Here is a 15997-nt window from a genome sequence, read left to right on the forward strand (position 1 = left end):
AAAGGAAAAACTTTCCTTTATAGGCTGTCAGTAACATTTATTGGTACAAGAAGCAAATCGAACAGTAGAAGCACTAAGTATAGTCTAAAAAAGTAAGATCTCACCTGGAAGACCAGATCCCAGATTTGCAAGATCAGCAAAAGGATCAAAGTTCTGAGATTTCGCCTGGTTGAAAGACAGACCTGAAGACACACTGGACTGGCTTCCGGTGGTAAAAGCTTGGCCTGAATAATAAGAAAACACATCACGTACTTGGTCTGTTTGGAAATTGAGGGAAAGAATAAAAGTAGTATCTCCACAATGCCTCATGCAAACCTCCCCAGCATCCTGCTTCACATCTTTTCCCACAACAAGAATCACCATTACTACAGAGAACTGAAACAATTTAATTCCTGTGTCATGAACTTAAATCTGAAAAACTACATGAGTGCCTTACTAAAGGAGCTTTTAAGCAACAAACCAGAAATGCTTGAAGACATGTTCAGGTGGTTAAACTGACCCAGTCTGGAGTACTCCTCTAATGGAAACATTTTATTTCATAATACCTTCACAAACAGGCTTCAGCTGTGGTGATGCTACACTGCTGGTTGTTGAGGAATCTGCCCAAGAATCCCAACCACTTAAGAGATCTGGGTGGCTTGTAGATGATGATATTTTAGGTGGCTCTGGTGTCAAATTGCCTACAGAAGAAAAAAGAAATATTTTTATGTTTAAGAAAACCATCACAACAACATATTTTACCAATTCCAACAGAACGGGTACCACATTGTCAGCTGCACAGCTTGCTTAAATCTCTTGATAACAGTTGTGCAGTCTTAAGCAGGACTCAGAAGGGTTTTACCACTGGGATTCCTTCATCTCTATTTTAAAACATCCCACACACTTCATAAATAAAGTATTTTCATGCACAAGCAATGCTTTGAATTTAACAGCTTAGGTCTCCTGACAAAAAGGACTAGCTCAGGTACAGGTCTAGCGCATGCTGCTGTTTCTGACAACACAGCAGATAAGCGGGAAGCAGCAGTGCTTCATGAATGGTGCTCTTAATCACTCAGCAGTCTGGGTGCTACACAGGTGAAGCCAGGTCAGTTCAAACTGCAGGTAATCCTAACCTAAGCCTCTTGTGACAAAGGGGCCTCTTGGACAACTAATAGACCCTTTTAGGTGTAACACACAAACAAATGCACAGAATTGAAGACCAGGATACAGGAAGAATGGGTTTTTTTCTGGGGAAAGGTTAAGAATCTCTAGCTCCATGGATAAAAATCGCTCTTCTACATGCAAAACAAACCCACCATGACATGAAAAAGTCGTATTTAAAAGCATGCAAGGTGCTGCCACTAACTCCTGGAAAATGCCACATCCCACCTAAAGATATAACTGCCATCCCTGATGCTTGCAAATGATTCTCCACTTACACACTCACACATACTGTGAGGTGAGCCATCCTCAGAACGAGATATGCTATGTATGGAACGCTCAAAGCTGCATGACAGTTCTGAGCATTGTTCTTAAGCACAGCTTTTGGAGACTTACAGTGAAGCAGGACAGCTCTTGAATGGAACCCCTACTTTAATGCTACAACAACAGTCAGTGCTAGAGTGAGAGGTGATATTTCAGTAAAGCCAGAACATTTAGTGGTGCTCTAAGACATTTCACAGACATAACTTTCTAAACCCAAACCCACCCATCCTTAAAAAAGCAATGACATTTTGAGGGTTTGACTGTTTCAACTACTACATCACAGCCTTTCACTTGTCTCAGCTTCTCAACTTTACATTCTGTAAATATTGATATCAAATCCTCTTAATCAAGGAAATAATTAGAAGCAAATTAAATACCCCTCCAGTACCTCAATCTAGTAATACTATTTATAATTAGATCTTACAGCTGCAAAGGAAGCACATCAAATACTGCACAAATATCTGCAGAAAGCCTGTATTTCAGCAGTATTCTCTGCTGCATGGGAAGGAAAACATCACAATAAAATGCAAGAAGTACCCACCATTTCCAGCCCGTTCTCCACACCCAAGCTTCATCTCCCTGCCTCTGAAACCACGAGAGAAACAGTACGTATTTGCCTCAATACTCAGGACCCCAGCTATCTGCTAAACAGCAGTGTCAGGCTATAAACCAGGACCTATTCACCAGCTCAGAAGTCTGCTGTATCATATACCACTCCCAAAAGTTTAGCAGGCCTTGAATTAATACTAATATTGATTTTTAGACTAGAAATTACTTTGTTCTACAATCTCTGCTATTGAAAGTCTTCTTACAGGGGCATAAGAAAATTAACAACAACACATAAAATTAACTATTATGAATACAAGTGGAGAGAAGTAAGAATAAATTAAATTACAGCTGAGTGCATTTGAAAGATCGGGAACATACTGTGGAAATTGAGCTGTTTTATAACAGTTGGCTTAAGAGCAGTCAAGTTCATCACCTCCCCCACCCTGAACTAAGCAGGAAGTAGCCTACTGCTACGCACAGCAGTAAATTCACTATTAATAGTAAAAACACATATACATCCACTACGCTTACCAGAAAAAGCTGAAACATGCAATGTACAATATACTGAACAGATAACCCATTCCTCTGGAAACTTTTTATTCTTATGCTATCTTCTGTTTAGTTCTAAAACCTGGGCACTATTATATGTCAGATTTTAACATCAAGAAAAAGTGTTATTAACATGATTCTCTGACTTCTACATATTCTGAAAAGGTATGATGAGACCACATAATGATTCCCTATTTTTATAACTGGCACACTGGAGTTCATACAGACACATTAAGATAAAGGAGCAGCATATCTGAAGAAATGGTAAAACATGAACTATAGCTCAGTATTCCAAAAATGGAAGCAACTAAGATCATGGGCATGCAGACCCAAACCTGGTTGTTCCAAGTTTTTAATATGCATATTGATACTCCTTAGCCATACAGCAATGAACCACTGGAGGTCAGGGCAAAGAACTGTGTTCATTACTAACACTGCTCAAACTAAGCTAAGATGCAAGAATAAGTTGGTGGTAATCAGATCACACTTTCCAGCTTCCCAAAGTAAGAGATCTGCATTTTACTATATCCTACACACAACTTCACATAAGGTTTTCTTTATTTCTTTATTTATCTTTATTTTCTTTATTTATTATATTCTTTCTATAATATATATAAATATATATTTATATTAATAATATAAAATATTATTATTTCTTTATTTAACTTGTCATGTCTACAGGAAATCCTTTAATCACAGACGACAACAGGATTTTCTGTGAACCAAGAGGCTGGTTTAGTATGATGCAAGTTTTTTTAGCCTTGTCTAAAGCCTGTTTGAGAACACAAGTTCACAGAAACTAACTTCTGCTCAAGAAAAAACTACACTGATCACTCTGGTTTCTTTTGATCACCTCCTAGATCTTGTGCTGTCTTCGAGGGAAATACATTCCTGACTCAACCTGCATTAAAGATGATCTTGAAAAATCCAAAAGAAAATTAAGTTACCTTGTAAATGCACAGCTGTTTAGCAGCAACAGCACAACATTTTCCTATTACAGGACAGAATGCCTTAAGAGACCAGATATTGTATAAGAATGTCTTGGGGTGACTTTATGATGTGTATCCCATATCGCTGCCCTACGCCCAGGAATTAATTTTTGTGCCTTTTAATGCCTTTAAACTGAGCCTGAGAGGGGGAAGGAAAAACTGAGCAAAACTTTTTCAAAGCAGTTTGCAGCTTGTTCAAAGTCACACAGAGATAGCGACTTTTTTCCCCAGCTGCAGCAGGAGAACGAGGAAGCACCCGGCTTGCGGCTCTCCAGTCAGCTTTTGGCCACTTTTTCAACTTTTTTCTCCGGAGAGAGACTGAGAGTTGAACTTTTTTTTCCTTCTCTGGAATTTCAGATTTTCTCTCTTTTCTGCTGGACTGCTTCAATATCAGAACACATTGGGAGGGCTTTCCACTGAGCACAGAGGGCCTGGCCCTGGGCCAAGCCCCAGCTCCAAGGAGACCAAAGGGAGGACTCGAACACTTTCCCAGGTTTTTCCCCCACAGCGAAAGATTTTATTATTTAGCATTATTTTCCTTTCCCATGTGTTTGTTAAATAAATAGTTTTTATCTCTTTCACTTTCCTTCGAGGAAAATTTATTTTTTCCTGAACCTGGTGGGGTTGTGCCATCTCTCAGAGGATGTATTTCTAAATTTGGCCGAACTAGCACAAAGAACTATCTTTCATTTTAAAACCCCTGTGATTTTAAATTTTAAGCCAACGTTTGAGAAATACAAGGTTAAAATTCTGTGTCTTGAACTTGTGTTCACTGAAACAGCTTTTCTCCTGGTATCTATAGCCGTTTAGTAATCATTTACTAACAAAGCGTACCCACCACTAAAATTCGATTCTAGACACTTATAAAACTGCTCTAACAGATTGATCAAATCTCATTACTGCAGCTTATTTTCAATGGTCACTGCCATTACTACTAACTTTTTTTCTCCCTTTAATGACCTCATGTTTGCACTGTCTTCTGCTCACTTAACACAACTCTTCCAAATACGTCATTTGAGAACATGTTCTTATTTCTCCTTTCTTCTCCAGTTACTAGTGATCCTGTCCTTTCAGGACTCACAAATTCACATTAAAAGCAATATAACTTTTAATATTCCTAACTTACTTGATTAAATTGGTAACTGCAACCGGATAGAATGCTAAAGACTCAAATACATACATCATTTCAGCTAAACACAGATAAAAGCTCTCATTTGAAAGATAAATATAAAAAAGCATGAAATGTTACCCCAGTTTCTCCACTTCCATATGGTTTTTAAAGACTGCATAGCAATAGAGAAATATTGGGAAAACAGTGTAAAACAGCAGGCTGAAGAGAAAATGGGTACATTTTAAGTATCTTTTCCTATGTTGACAGAAAGCCCCATAAATTACATTAAAATAGCAGGTATCCTAACGCACTTAATGGGGCGCAAGCTATCAAGTAAAATCAGAAGGAGTAACCACAAAACAATAAGCATTGAAGTTAGATGTAAAAATATTCCTTTTTTTTCTGTACTTGCTCAAATATTATTAACAGCTGAATATTGATGCTGTTCTCCTTAAGACTGCAGATAAACATCTAGTGAACAGAAATCTGTAATTTTTTTCCCCACTTTAATACATAAAAGGGTTTTTTGTCTCCTCTCTGATATGGGGGTTCTGGTACTATTAAACTTGGAGAAAAGAACTGGGAACGCTCTTATAAATGTGTAAAAATACTTAATGTGAATAAACAAAAAAAGACTGAGACAGACTCTTATCTGTGTTGCCCAGTGGAAGGACAAGAGGCAATGGGCACAAACTGAACCACAAGGAACTCCATTAAAAAACACTTTCTTTACTCTAAGATCTCTCCAACACTGGCATAGGTTGCCCAGCTGCAGAGTCTACAGCCCTGGAAATACTAAAAATCAGCAAGGACATGGTCCTGAATAGCCTACTTTACTTGACCCTGGCTTTAAGCACATCAACTAGAGTATCTCCAGAGGTCCTGCCACTCAAGTGAGTTAAATTTTGGCTGAGACCATAAAATATGTTGAGCTGCAAGGGAACCACAAGGACCATGAAGTCCAGCTCCCAGCTCTGCACAGGGCAGCCCCAAGAATCATACCATGTGCCTAACAGTGTTTTCCAAACACTTCTACAGCTTCTACAGCACCTTGTCAGGCTGGTGCTGTGACCACTTCCCACTGTTCCAATGCCCAACCAGCCTCTGGGAGAAAAACCTTTTCCTGATATCCGACCTAAACCTCCTCTGACACAACTTCAAGCCATTCCCTTGGGTCCTGTCACTGGTCACCACAGAGATCAGATCAGTGTCTGCTTCTCCTCTTCCCCTCACAAGGAAGTTTTAACTGCAATGAGGTCTCCCCTCAGTCTCCTCCAAGCTCAACAGACCAAGTGACCTCAGCTGCTCCTCATACAGCTTCCGCTCAAGAACCTTCACCATCCTCATGGCCCTCCTTTGGACACTCTCTAACAGCTTAATGTCTTTTTTATATTGTGGCACCCAAAACTGCCCTCAGCACTCAAGGTGAGGCTTCCCCAGTGCAGAGCAGAGCAGGACAATCCCCTCCCTTGCCCAGCTGTCGATGCTGTGCCTGATACCCCCAGGACATGGTTGGCTCTCCTGGCTGCCAGGGCACTGCTGACTCATTCAGCTTGCCATCGACCAGGACTCCCAGGTCCCCTTCCATGGTGCTCCTCTCCAGCATCTCATTCCCCAGTCTGTCTGCATCCAGAGTTGCCCCATCCCAGGTGCAGAGTCTGCTGGAGATAATGCTCCACAGATCAGTATTGATAAAATCTTCTATTGAGCAAAACATTTATGTTTGGTAACCTCACCCAGGGACAGCAATAGTGGCATAAAACTGGCAACTATACAACTGAAACATATGGCTGTTACTATCTACAGGACAGAACAAAAACATTGCAAAGGAGGCAGCAAGTGGAATCTTCTCAGCAGAATCAAGCACAGCTGGAATATAATGATTAATAATATGGTAGAGAGAGCAGTCAGCTGGGTAGCCTTTTATTTCAAAGAAGAAGCCCTTCTGTCAGTCAGACAAATAATGCATTTTTTTCTGTCCAGTTTATCTGTAGCTAATACTCAGACTGCGTCACTCAGAGGCAGGGTCAACTAGAGCAACTGCTAAACAAGGAGGGGCAAGTCAAAGCTGCATGCAATAAGCCCTGGGAAGAAATCATTCTAGATTCAGGATAAGGTGTGTGATACCACCATTCCTAGCTACCTGCACATTGTAAGTAGGTGTCTGTGGGAGAAGAGGCCTGGGCTTCTCTGTTGGAAAGAGCCAGCTCCAACAGATTCACCACAAGCCACAGCTGAGCCTCCCAGACTAGATGTCTTTGAGAAAACATGCTAGAAAAAGCAAAAAATACTGCACAGCAGCTGTAAGAGAAGGGAGAGATGTGCGAGAAACAGGCCTGCAGACATTAAGGTTGGTAGAGAAGGAATGGAAGGAGGTGCTCCAGATGCCAAGAGCAGGGATTGCCCTGCAACACACGGGAACCACAGGGGAACAAATATTCACACTGTAGCCTGTGGAGGACGCTACACAGGTGGATATGTCCTGGATGAAGCCACAGCCCAGGGAGAGCAGCCCATGCAGCAGCAGGTTCCTGGCAAAAGCTGCAGTCCCTGGGAGAACCACACCCCTATATCAATCTCTTCCTAAGGGACTGTACCCTACAGAGACCCATGTTCTTAAAAGATTGTATCCCATGGGAAGGGCCTATGCAGAAAGAGAGGAATGAGAGAGCTGCAGAGAAGAGCTCTTACAGACTGATCACAGCTCATATTCCTATGGAGAGAACTCATACCTTTCTTTCAAAGTCAGATTTTAAAAAGCTCTAACACTAGTGGCTCTACCACTCCACCATTTTTGCAAATGTCTGTTTCTCTTTAAAGAATGATGGGAAGACTGAACATATCACAAACATTTTTGTTTAAAGATTAATAGATTTTAAAATAAATGCATGAGGGAAAGGCTTTGCCAAGAATATATCAGAGAAATGAAACAAATAAGATTAGAGTATTACATAATGTACTTTGTGAGTATATTACCAGAATGCATTCAGGTCAGGAAGGCGCTAGCTAGCCCCAGCCTGCACTTTGTCAACTGGCTATATTATAACTTGACTTGCTCACTTCTCTTCCTACGTTTCCATAAAATCTTTAAAATCTGAACAGTCAACATAGCATACTATCACCTATAAAGTAAGTTTCCAGATGTTTGTGTACCCTCAGTTCTTAGATCATTGAGAGGAGACTCCATCTCCTAACATATGGTTAGCAATACTAGAAATTCTGTCACATCATAAATAATAGCATAACATTATACAGGAAACACTTGCTTCTTGGTGCATTTGCATCTGCACTTCCAGAATACAAAGCTAATTAAAACAGCAATCACAAGTGGATCTATTAAGACACTAATCCACTAAGCTGAAAGATAAATGCACAGAGGAGAGGAAACTGTTGAGAAACAGAACAACAGAAGCACACTTACCTAAATTTAAGAAATCTGAGCTGGAAGAAGGTGGAAGTGAACTTTGTGTGGAAGGAACTGCATTAGCTGTAGATGTTGAGGTTGGATTAAGAAAGTCCCCAAAGAGGTCTGGACCAGACAGGGCTTGATTCTCTGAACTTGATGACATTGTGAATGGGTCAAATGGGTCGGCTAAAAAAGAAGCAGAAAACAAAATTATCTTATGACAAATTGCAGAATAAATGAAGCTGGAAAAGCCTTACTCCTCTGAGGGCACAGACAAAAAGTAAAGTTCATGCTAGTAACTGCAGCAGCCTTCTGACAACTTTTTGTGGCGAAGAGTAATCACCTATTCCTTCCTCTAGACAAATGAACTTTCACATTGGTACAAAAAGGATCTCAGCCATACATAATATTAATAGCTATGTCTTCAAATACAAGCAGCAAGACTGCATACAATTCATCAGCATTGTTAATTTCATCCATTTAAGACACACCTTAAGTTTGAGTGATCACCTACATACACAAAGAAGAATTACATTTGTTAAATACTCTATAACACCAAATTTGCAACAGATTTTAAGAAAATGGACTATTATACTATTAGAAAGAATATGAAGTGAAACATTCATACTACCATTTAGACTTGAAGGCATCGATGATTCTGGGGCAGAAAGCACGTCAACCCAAGAATGAAAACCAATAGAAGTAAGACTGCAGCAGGTCTCTAGTGATTCCAATGAAGAAAAAAACTAACTGGAAGAGTATTTATAGTCAGCATGGAGTAACATGTGACAGTCAGCTGGAATCACGGCTTTAGAGCTTCCTGTTTCTGCTGCCCTCTAGGGTCAAGAACCCTCAAGAGCCCAGGGAGTCCTGCCAGACTCACTCAGAAGCTGAAGAGAAGGAATAATCCTGCTATAATACCCCAGCACGTCCTCAGGTAATAACCACGTTGTGCAGGACTCAACAACATTTCAAGCAAACTTACTATAACATCGCACATAAACAAAAGCTCAAGTACAAGTTTGTTGTGCAAGACAACGTGTAACAGTGGCCAAATATTCTCACTTTTGCACTTACCTCTCAATACAATTCAATGAAATACACTGAATGACAATGACTACAAGAATGGGATACATACATGACTACTGCTCAGGTGCTTCATGCAGTGGATATGAGTAAAGAAAGATAAAGAATTCTATAAAAGGGAACCTTTATTACTACCTATGTAAAAATGGTAAATTAAAATAATTTCTCCCTGACCACAGTAACTAAGTTCAACAGTGAATTCCTCAAAATAAGTAAATATTTTAAATCATCTAAATACTCTGTAAAAAATACTTTTAGTTGTCTATAGATGAAAGCTTTTAGTCCCTATGAATTATCTTTGTGCAAACAAACAAAGCCTTGTAATGGTTTCCCAGATTACCAACCAATATTCCCAGAAATCTTAATATTAACTTCAGGCAGAGAATTGTTATTACCAAAAGTTCAGTAAAGTGACAAAGAGCTAAATATTCACTGGTAAGAGGAACAGAATCTCTGAACGAAAACATCTTGTTTAAATACCAAATAGACAGCACTACCTAGCATGCTCTTTAAGGATACTGACCTGCCAACAACATCAGTAAAATCAGCAAGAAAACATCTTTTAGCAGTATCATTATCCTACTGTTTTGGACAATAATCTACAGGATTTCCAGTTGCTCAGCAGTCTTATGTGATTAACACTTAAAAATCCCACGCACACATTTGACCTAAGCAGACAGCTCTGTGCATCTAATGCCATCGCTTTATGTAAAGTTCAAAAAAGCAGTAAGTTATGACAATTCTATGCCTTAGCAAGGAAAGTTCTAGATTTAGAAAAGGATCTAGCACATAACATTCATATGGGAAAGCTAAGAATTCTTTAAGATACTGAATTTCCTTTAAATTCAAAATTTTTTACTTTTCTGTTTACGGAATTTAAAGTTAATAGGATACTGGCAACATAATAGAATGCCTGGATAATGTACAGGAATTTCTCTCCTTCATGCAGAAATAATATCTATTCTATTCACAGTCTTGCTATAGACTGACACGTCTTCACAGTACTGTTGAAACATGGTACTTATTTTCTAAGCACAGTGCAAGCAGCAATTCATGTGTTGCCCAGGCGACAAGTACTGATGTTAAAACTCACATACCTGAAGACATGGCTGCTGCTGAAGACGTACCCTGAGTAGCAGCTGGACACTGACTGCTGAAAAAGAAATCTGTTCCTTGTCCAAGAAGATCTCCAGTGGGCTCTGAAACCTGTGACACACTACTCACAAACAGATTGTTCAACAAGTCAGCATTACTTGATGAAGAGTTAATTTCTGAGACAGGTTGTTTCTGTTCTGCTGAAATATCAGAGTCTAGTCCCAGCAAGTCTACATTCTCTTCAGGGAGAGATTTTTGTAACGGTGCAGATGGAGCTTCAAAACTAGTTTCAAAAAGCAACTCTCCTTCTGGAGTAGAGTCTTTTTCATCAACAATTACTGCATTTCCTTCATCTGGAAATGTAGGGAACTCCTCATCTGAAGGATCACTCTCTTCTCTGTCATCAGATAGCTGAACAGGATCATTTTTAGATGAACTGTCTTCTATTCCACTTTCTGGAGTTTTTCCTTCTTGAATAGAAAAAAAGAATAACATCTTTAAATGACCAGGGTTATTCTTCTGACTAGGGTAAGAGAGACTTTCATGGTGACATCATACGAAATTAATTCCTAACTAACCAAAACTCACATAAGAATTGATGAAAAAGGAACTAAGTGTTGCCTGCCACCTGTTTGTACAGGGCAGGCGAAGCAGCAGCTGACTACCCTACTTGCCACTCCACAATAGTAGGCATTACAAATTTTTTCAAAATTAGACTGACTTGGACATTCACCTCAGATCTCTGTGCCACTCAGAGCTTATAAGATTTCTCAGTAATTGCTTCTCCACTCAATAAAAGCATAATCAGCTGCTGTCATTTTTGCCAACAAAGGAGCGCCCAGAAAAGGGAGTCACACATGTGCTATAAAATTACATTTTCTTAGTCCTCTTTACTGATCTGGACCCTACTGGCTAGTCTACTTTGTTTCCTCTGTTCCTCAGCCAGCGTGGGGCTGTGGGAGTAAAAAGCTTCCTTGCAGACCTTAAAGGTTAAGATTTCTACAGAAAAAGAAAAATTTAGCTCAGCATTTAAGTTAAACTCAACACCAAACCCCCTTACTTGGTGTTTATCCAAATGAAGCAGAACAACCGCTTGTTATTCTGCAGGGCTCACTCTTTAAATAGCTTTTCCTCATGGTTAGTGAATTAGAGACTCTTGCTGCCTAAGAAGGCTTAAGCATTCACTGGAAAGCATACAAGACAAACATAAGCCACACAGTTACTTCAGAGGAAAACCTACCTTTCCAGTCCAGAGAGTGAAAGAAGTTATTGGCATCAGTACTACCGCTGTGTGGGGATTCTGTATCAGTAGGTGCACTTTCTGAAGACTGCTCCAGCTGGGATGCCTCTGCTTCATATTGTGCAGTGGAACCTGGCTGTCTAGGCAACTCTGGTTTCCCTATAAAACAGAATTTAAGCCAGAACACTTAGAGAGAAACTTCTCAATCCTCCACATGGCAGCTGATACTTATCTTTCAGGCTGACTGCTGTAGGAAGACAATTACCTCCAATCTATTGCTCTGCAAATGCAAATTCCTGCCCCACCATCTCTGAAATTAGCATTATTAACTTTGTTTCAACTGCAAAAACTGGCAAGATCCTGTTTTGAACTAGGACATTAAATCAGAATCATAGTGTAACACTCAAGCATTCTATTTATATTTGTAGAAAAATGTAATTAACACCTCACTTGTACCAACCATCCCCTAAAACATGCAAGGGCTATGAACAGTATCTGAAATAAGAGACAGAAAAACAGAAAAAAGCAAATGCAGCTGTAGAAAGACTCAGAATATACAAAGCTAGTGAAGAACATGGAGCTATTAAAAAACACCACAAAAGGGGTTAATACATTGTATGCTGCTATTAACTGCTTCTTATATTTCTTATTTTACTGAAATCAGATATTAAGTGACTCTTGTGTAAGACCTAGCAGGGCAGTTACCTACTGTTGTATTAGCTCTCAAAACCAAAGTTTTCTCAAGGCAAATTAAGAAGACTTCCTAAATTAGTCAATATTCATCTACTGTTTGAAAAAAATGGATGAATGGCTGGGAGAAACCTATTTATCTAAATTGAAATACGCAACTAGTAGAGCACTTTTTCACTCTTCCTCCACATTCTCAGTTTTAGTTCAGAGATGCTGAATAAATAGTATGTCTCAAACCATACATGAAAGATCATGACTAATGAAAGAGTAAATTCAATTTTAATGGCAAGTTTAATAAAATCACTTCACAGCACTTGCTTTTGTCCTATTCCCTTCCCACCAATCTTAAGAAATACTTTCAGTGTAATTTGAAATCCTTACATTTCATGTATCAATCAGAAAATGGAAGTGACTTAAGAACACAAGAGTAACAATGATGCAAAGCTACACACCTTAGCTTTAGAGAGCTGAGAGTTGTGTTCACAATAGGATTAAGCTAAATAGAAAATGGTCAAAATCATAATACAAACAACATATATCCTGCATAAAAGAAAAAAAGGCCAGCAGCAACCACCTTATATGAAAAGAAACGTACTTGACATGTACCACATTAACATAGGGTGAGATCTCACGTATCACTAAAATCACCATAGTAATCTTCATAATGCCTCTTTATCCTCAAAACACAGAGAAGGCTTAAGAGCCTGAATGAAAATGTAAAAGCTAATTACTGATATCAGGAGAAGAAGAAAGATACTGAATAGCATTAACCGGAATTAATGCAGGCATCTACAGATGAAGCACTGAATAAGCAGCATTAACAAAAAAACTCTGCTAGAACATATTAGGAAAAGTTGGGGAAATTAATTATAACATTACATGGCTATGCATAAGTATGTTGATAAAAACATTCTTACCTAAAACCATTTGTGAGGCATGCTCACATAATTTTAACTGAAATGATACTGATGCCAGTTTAGCCAAATAAATCTCTTTCAAGTATTTGTGTCTACAAATACCGACTTTTACAATTCCATTTGCTAAAAGTCCCTCCCTGCAAATGGCCTATTCATAGCTTTAAAGCAAGCACAAGTAAGCACAGTGAAAGTAAGACAGGGATAATTATAATCCACTACTGGAGGATAACTTAAGCTCCTCCATACAAAGCATATTTTAAACTGGTATTTACAAAAAAAACCACCTTTTAAATTTCTTTCAATTAATGGAATATCAAAAATTAAACAAAAGCCTCAAACACTAAGTACATTGAAAATTTTTTCACGTTCTTTAGTTTTTCAAGGGATTCATTACCAAATTTGGATAAAATCTCTTGTTGTTCCTCTCGGGTGGAGAAGAGGATCTTGGGATTTAGTCCCTTTATATTCATGTTATCCCAAGGTGGCTGTTCACAGCTGGGCCTATCTCTGGGCTCCACCTCTACTTCCAGATTGACTTGAAATAAATCAGGGTATTTCTCTTGTATGTCACAGGCATCCAGATCATACCTGTAAAGACACGGACAAGAAGTTTCTTGATACTGAGGGCTAACTGGATTAGACCTACTGCAGTCCAAAACAAAACTTCAAAGCATTTAGTATAAGACATAAAAAATGCTGTATTTGTTTACTTTTCCCATTTTAAACAGGTGGTATTTTTGCACACAGGGTTTTTTTGTATCATTAACAAAACATTTAGTTTCCTTAATGTGAGTAAACAAAATAATCTTACTGCAATCAAAGTCATCTACTTCCTACACTGACTATATTTCCTTCTCCCTGCTATATGTTGATGTTTGGCAGGTTAAGCAGTTTCAAAGAAAATTTCTTCCAGTCTCCTACAAAAAGGTGTCAACATACTTGGCAAATTTCACTGTAGTGGCATTTCGGGGCACAAAACCTGTATGGAACTGAATCTGAAACATCTTCATTGAAGCCATCTGTTGAAAAGAAACAGGAAACTGCATAAACCAACACGAACAGTATGTACAATGTTCTGCCTTTAACATAATGCAAAGTATTAACTGTATTAAAATATTTTAGTATTTGCTTTGCTACAAAAAACTTCCATTTAATTAGCAGTATACTTTATCTTGAAAGATTTAAATGCAGTTGAGACAGAACATAGATCTATTACTACCACTAATAAACCAAATGACCCTCAGTAAGATACGTCTCATCACTAACCTCAAAACACACTACCAAAGTCTAATGTACTTCCAGATCCTGTTCTGGAGGCTAAAATTGCATGACCTTTGTTCCATTTCTGAGTAACACATGCTCAGAAAAATCCATTGTGCAATACAGTAGCCAAGAAATATACTTATGTCACATATAAAGGAATCGACTGAAAACAGTTTTAAATGTAGCACATTTAAAAGAGCACTTCAGAAGGCGTGCAAGGGTTTTTTTCTTCAAGTGCAACTTCAAGTCAGCCATTCATTCCAGACAGAATTTTAGGGCTTTTCTGAACTGACTCATTTTAATCACTCAACTGTTGAGAGAAAAACTACTTTCCCATGCCTGATGGGAATGTGAGTGCCCAGAAAAGGCTACTATAGAAGATTCATGTAGCTCCTGGTCTTGCACAAATCCAAATTACAGCTCACTGATCAACATAGCCTGCATTTGTTTCCCGGCCTTAGTTACAACACCTGTGAAATAGTCTTGCCAGTTCTTACAAAGAAGTAATACAGTAATAGTCCAGAAAATACGATACAATAATTTGAATTATGAAAGCTTTCCTTGTAAATGAGCGTTTACCGAACATCATAGCCAGAAATCAAATAATACAAAAAGCACTGCCACAGGTTAAGGGGGGGTTGATCATTCCCCTCTATTCAGCACCAGTGAAGCCCCATCTGTAATTGTGTCCAGTGCTGGGCTCCTTACTCCAAGAGACATGGATACACTGGAGAGAGCTTCTCTGATTCTTCCATCCCTACCATCGCTTTCCTAGAAGATAAACTAAACCCTCTCTCAAATTAGCTGTGAGCAAGCAGAAGACATTCACAATGCTCAGCTCTAAACACAAGAGAAATCCTGAAATGTGGTGGCTGATCTCTGTAAGAGACCTGCAGAGAACTACAGGGGGAAATTTACAGTACATAAAACTAAGGACACATTGAATATTGTTCCATCAAACCTCCAAACTCAGATCATCACACACACTGTTGATGTATCGTGCTATAGCTGACAGCTGAGAAAATTCTAGTCTTTTCTATTAGTGAATAAATGCCAGAGAAACCACATCAAAGAAACTCTATCATGAATAAAGGTGAGGTTGTACAAGGAGCATAACCTAACCTTCACTAAATTTTATCAGTTTTATGCCCTTTTCCTGATGATGTTGATCCATACAGTAGTTATTTTTGTGCATTAAGGAATCATTTCACTGAGTTTTTAGTTTTAAGGTGTTCTGGAAGGTTTTGTTGAACCTCTGCAACATGACAAGATTTGATACTCACCTTCCTACTCAAAAAGCAGAAAAAAACCATAGGGAAAACAATTTCAGTAACAGTAACTATGTATGAATATATATGTATGTCCCACATGTACAGAAACTGGTTGAAAAACTGGATCAATTTCCACAAAGCTCCAAGCTCTAAACTTTGCACTTCCCCTCCTTATCTTTTACACAGATTTCCAAGTTTAATTTGGGTTACTCATCTGGAGAAAAAAGAACATGCCTCTCTTTTAAAAAATTTGAAGACAGGCTTCATTAACAAGTTTCTTGTGATCTTATTTGCATCCATAGTTGAATTAAAAAATAAAATATGCATTCTCCCTAGTAGAACAAAAGTAAGAAAATTAGCTATAAAA

The 15997-nt window shown here is 38.6% G+C and overlaps 1 protein-coding gene across 2 annotated transcripts in view; it reads right to left on the minus strand.

Moving 5' to 3' along the window:
- The window catches only part of GAK (cyclin G associated kinase), a 68246-nt gene that overhangs the window by 14114 nt on the left and 38135 nt on the right, over positions 1–15997 (minus strand). The window contains exons 18-24 of one of the 2 annotated variants that reach the window (XM_048291006.1): positions 14036–14115; positions 13491–13684; positions 11490–11648; positions 10252–10716; positions 8084–8254; positions 546–680; positions 105–224 (exon numbers count right to left, since the gene is read on the minus strand). In XM_048291006.1, the coding sequence (XP_048146963.1) occupies positions 105–224; positions 546–680; positions 8084–8254; positions 10252–10716; positions 11490–11648; positions 13491–13684; positions 14036–14115 (1324 nt within the window). Of the gene's footprint in view, positions 1–104; positions 225–545; positions 681–8083; positions 8255–10251; positions 10720–11489; positions 11649–13490; positions 13685–14035; positions 14116–15997 lie in introns of both variants that reach the window. The other variant, XM_048291005.1, reaches the window with a different exon arrangement.

Source organism: Corvus hawaiiensis, chromosome Z (assembly GCF_020740725.1).
Source record: "Corvus hawaiiensis isolate bCorHaw1 chromosome Z, bCorHaw1.pri.cur, whole genome shotgun sequence".
Lineage (NCBI taxonomy): Eukaryota > Metazoa > Chordata > Aves > Passeriformes > Corvidae > Corvus > Corvus hawaiiensis.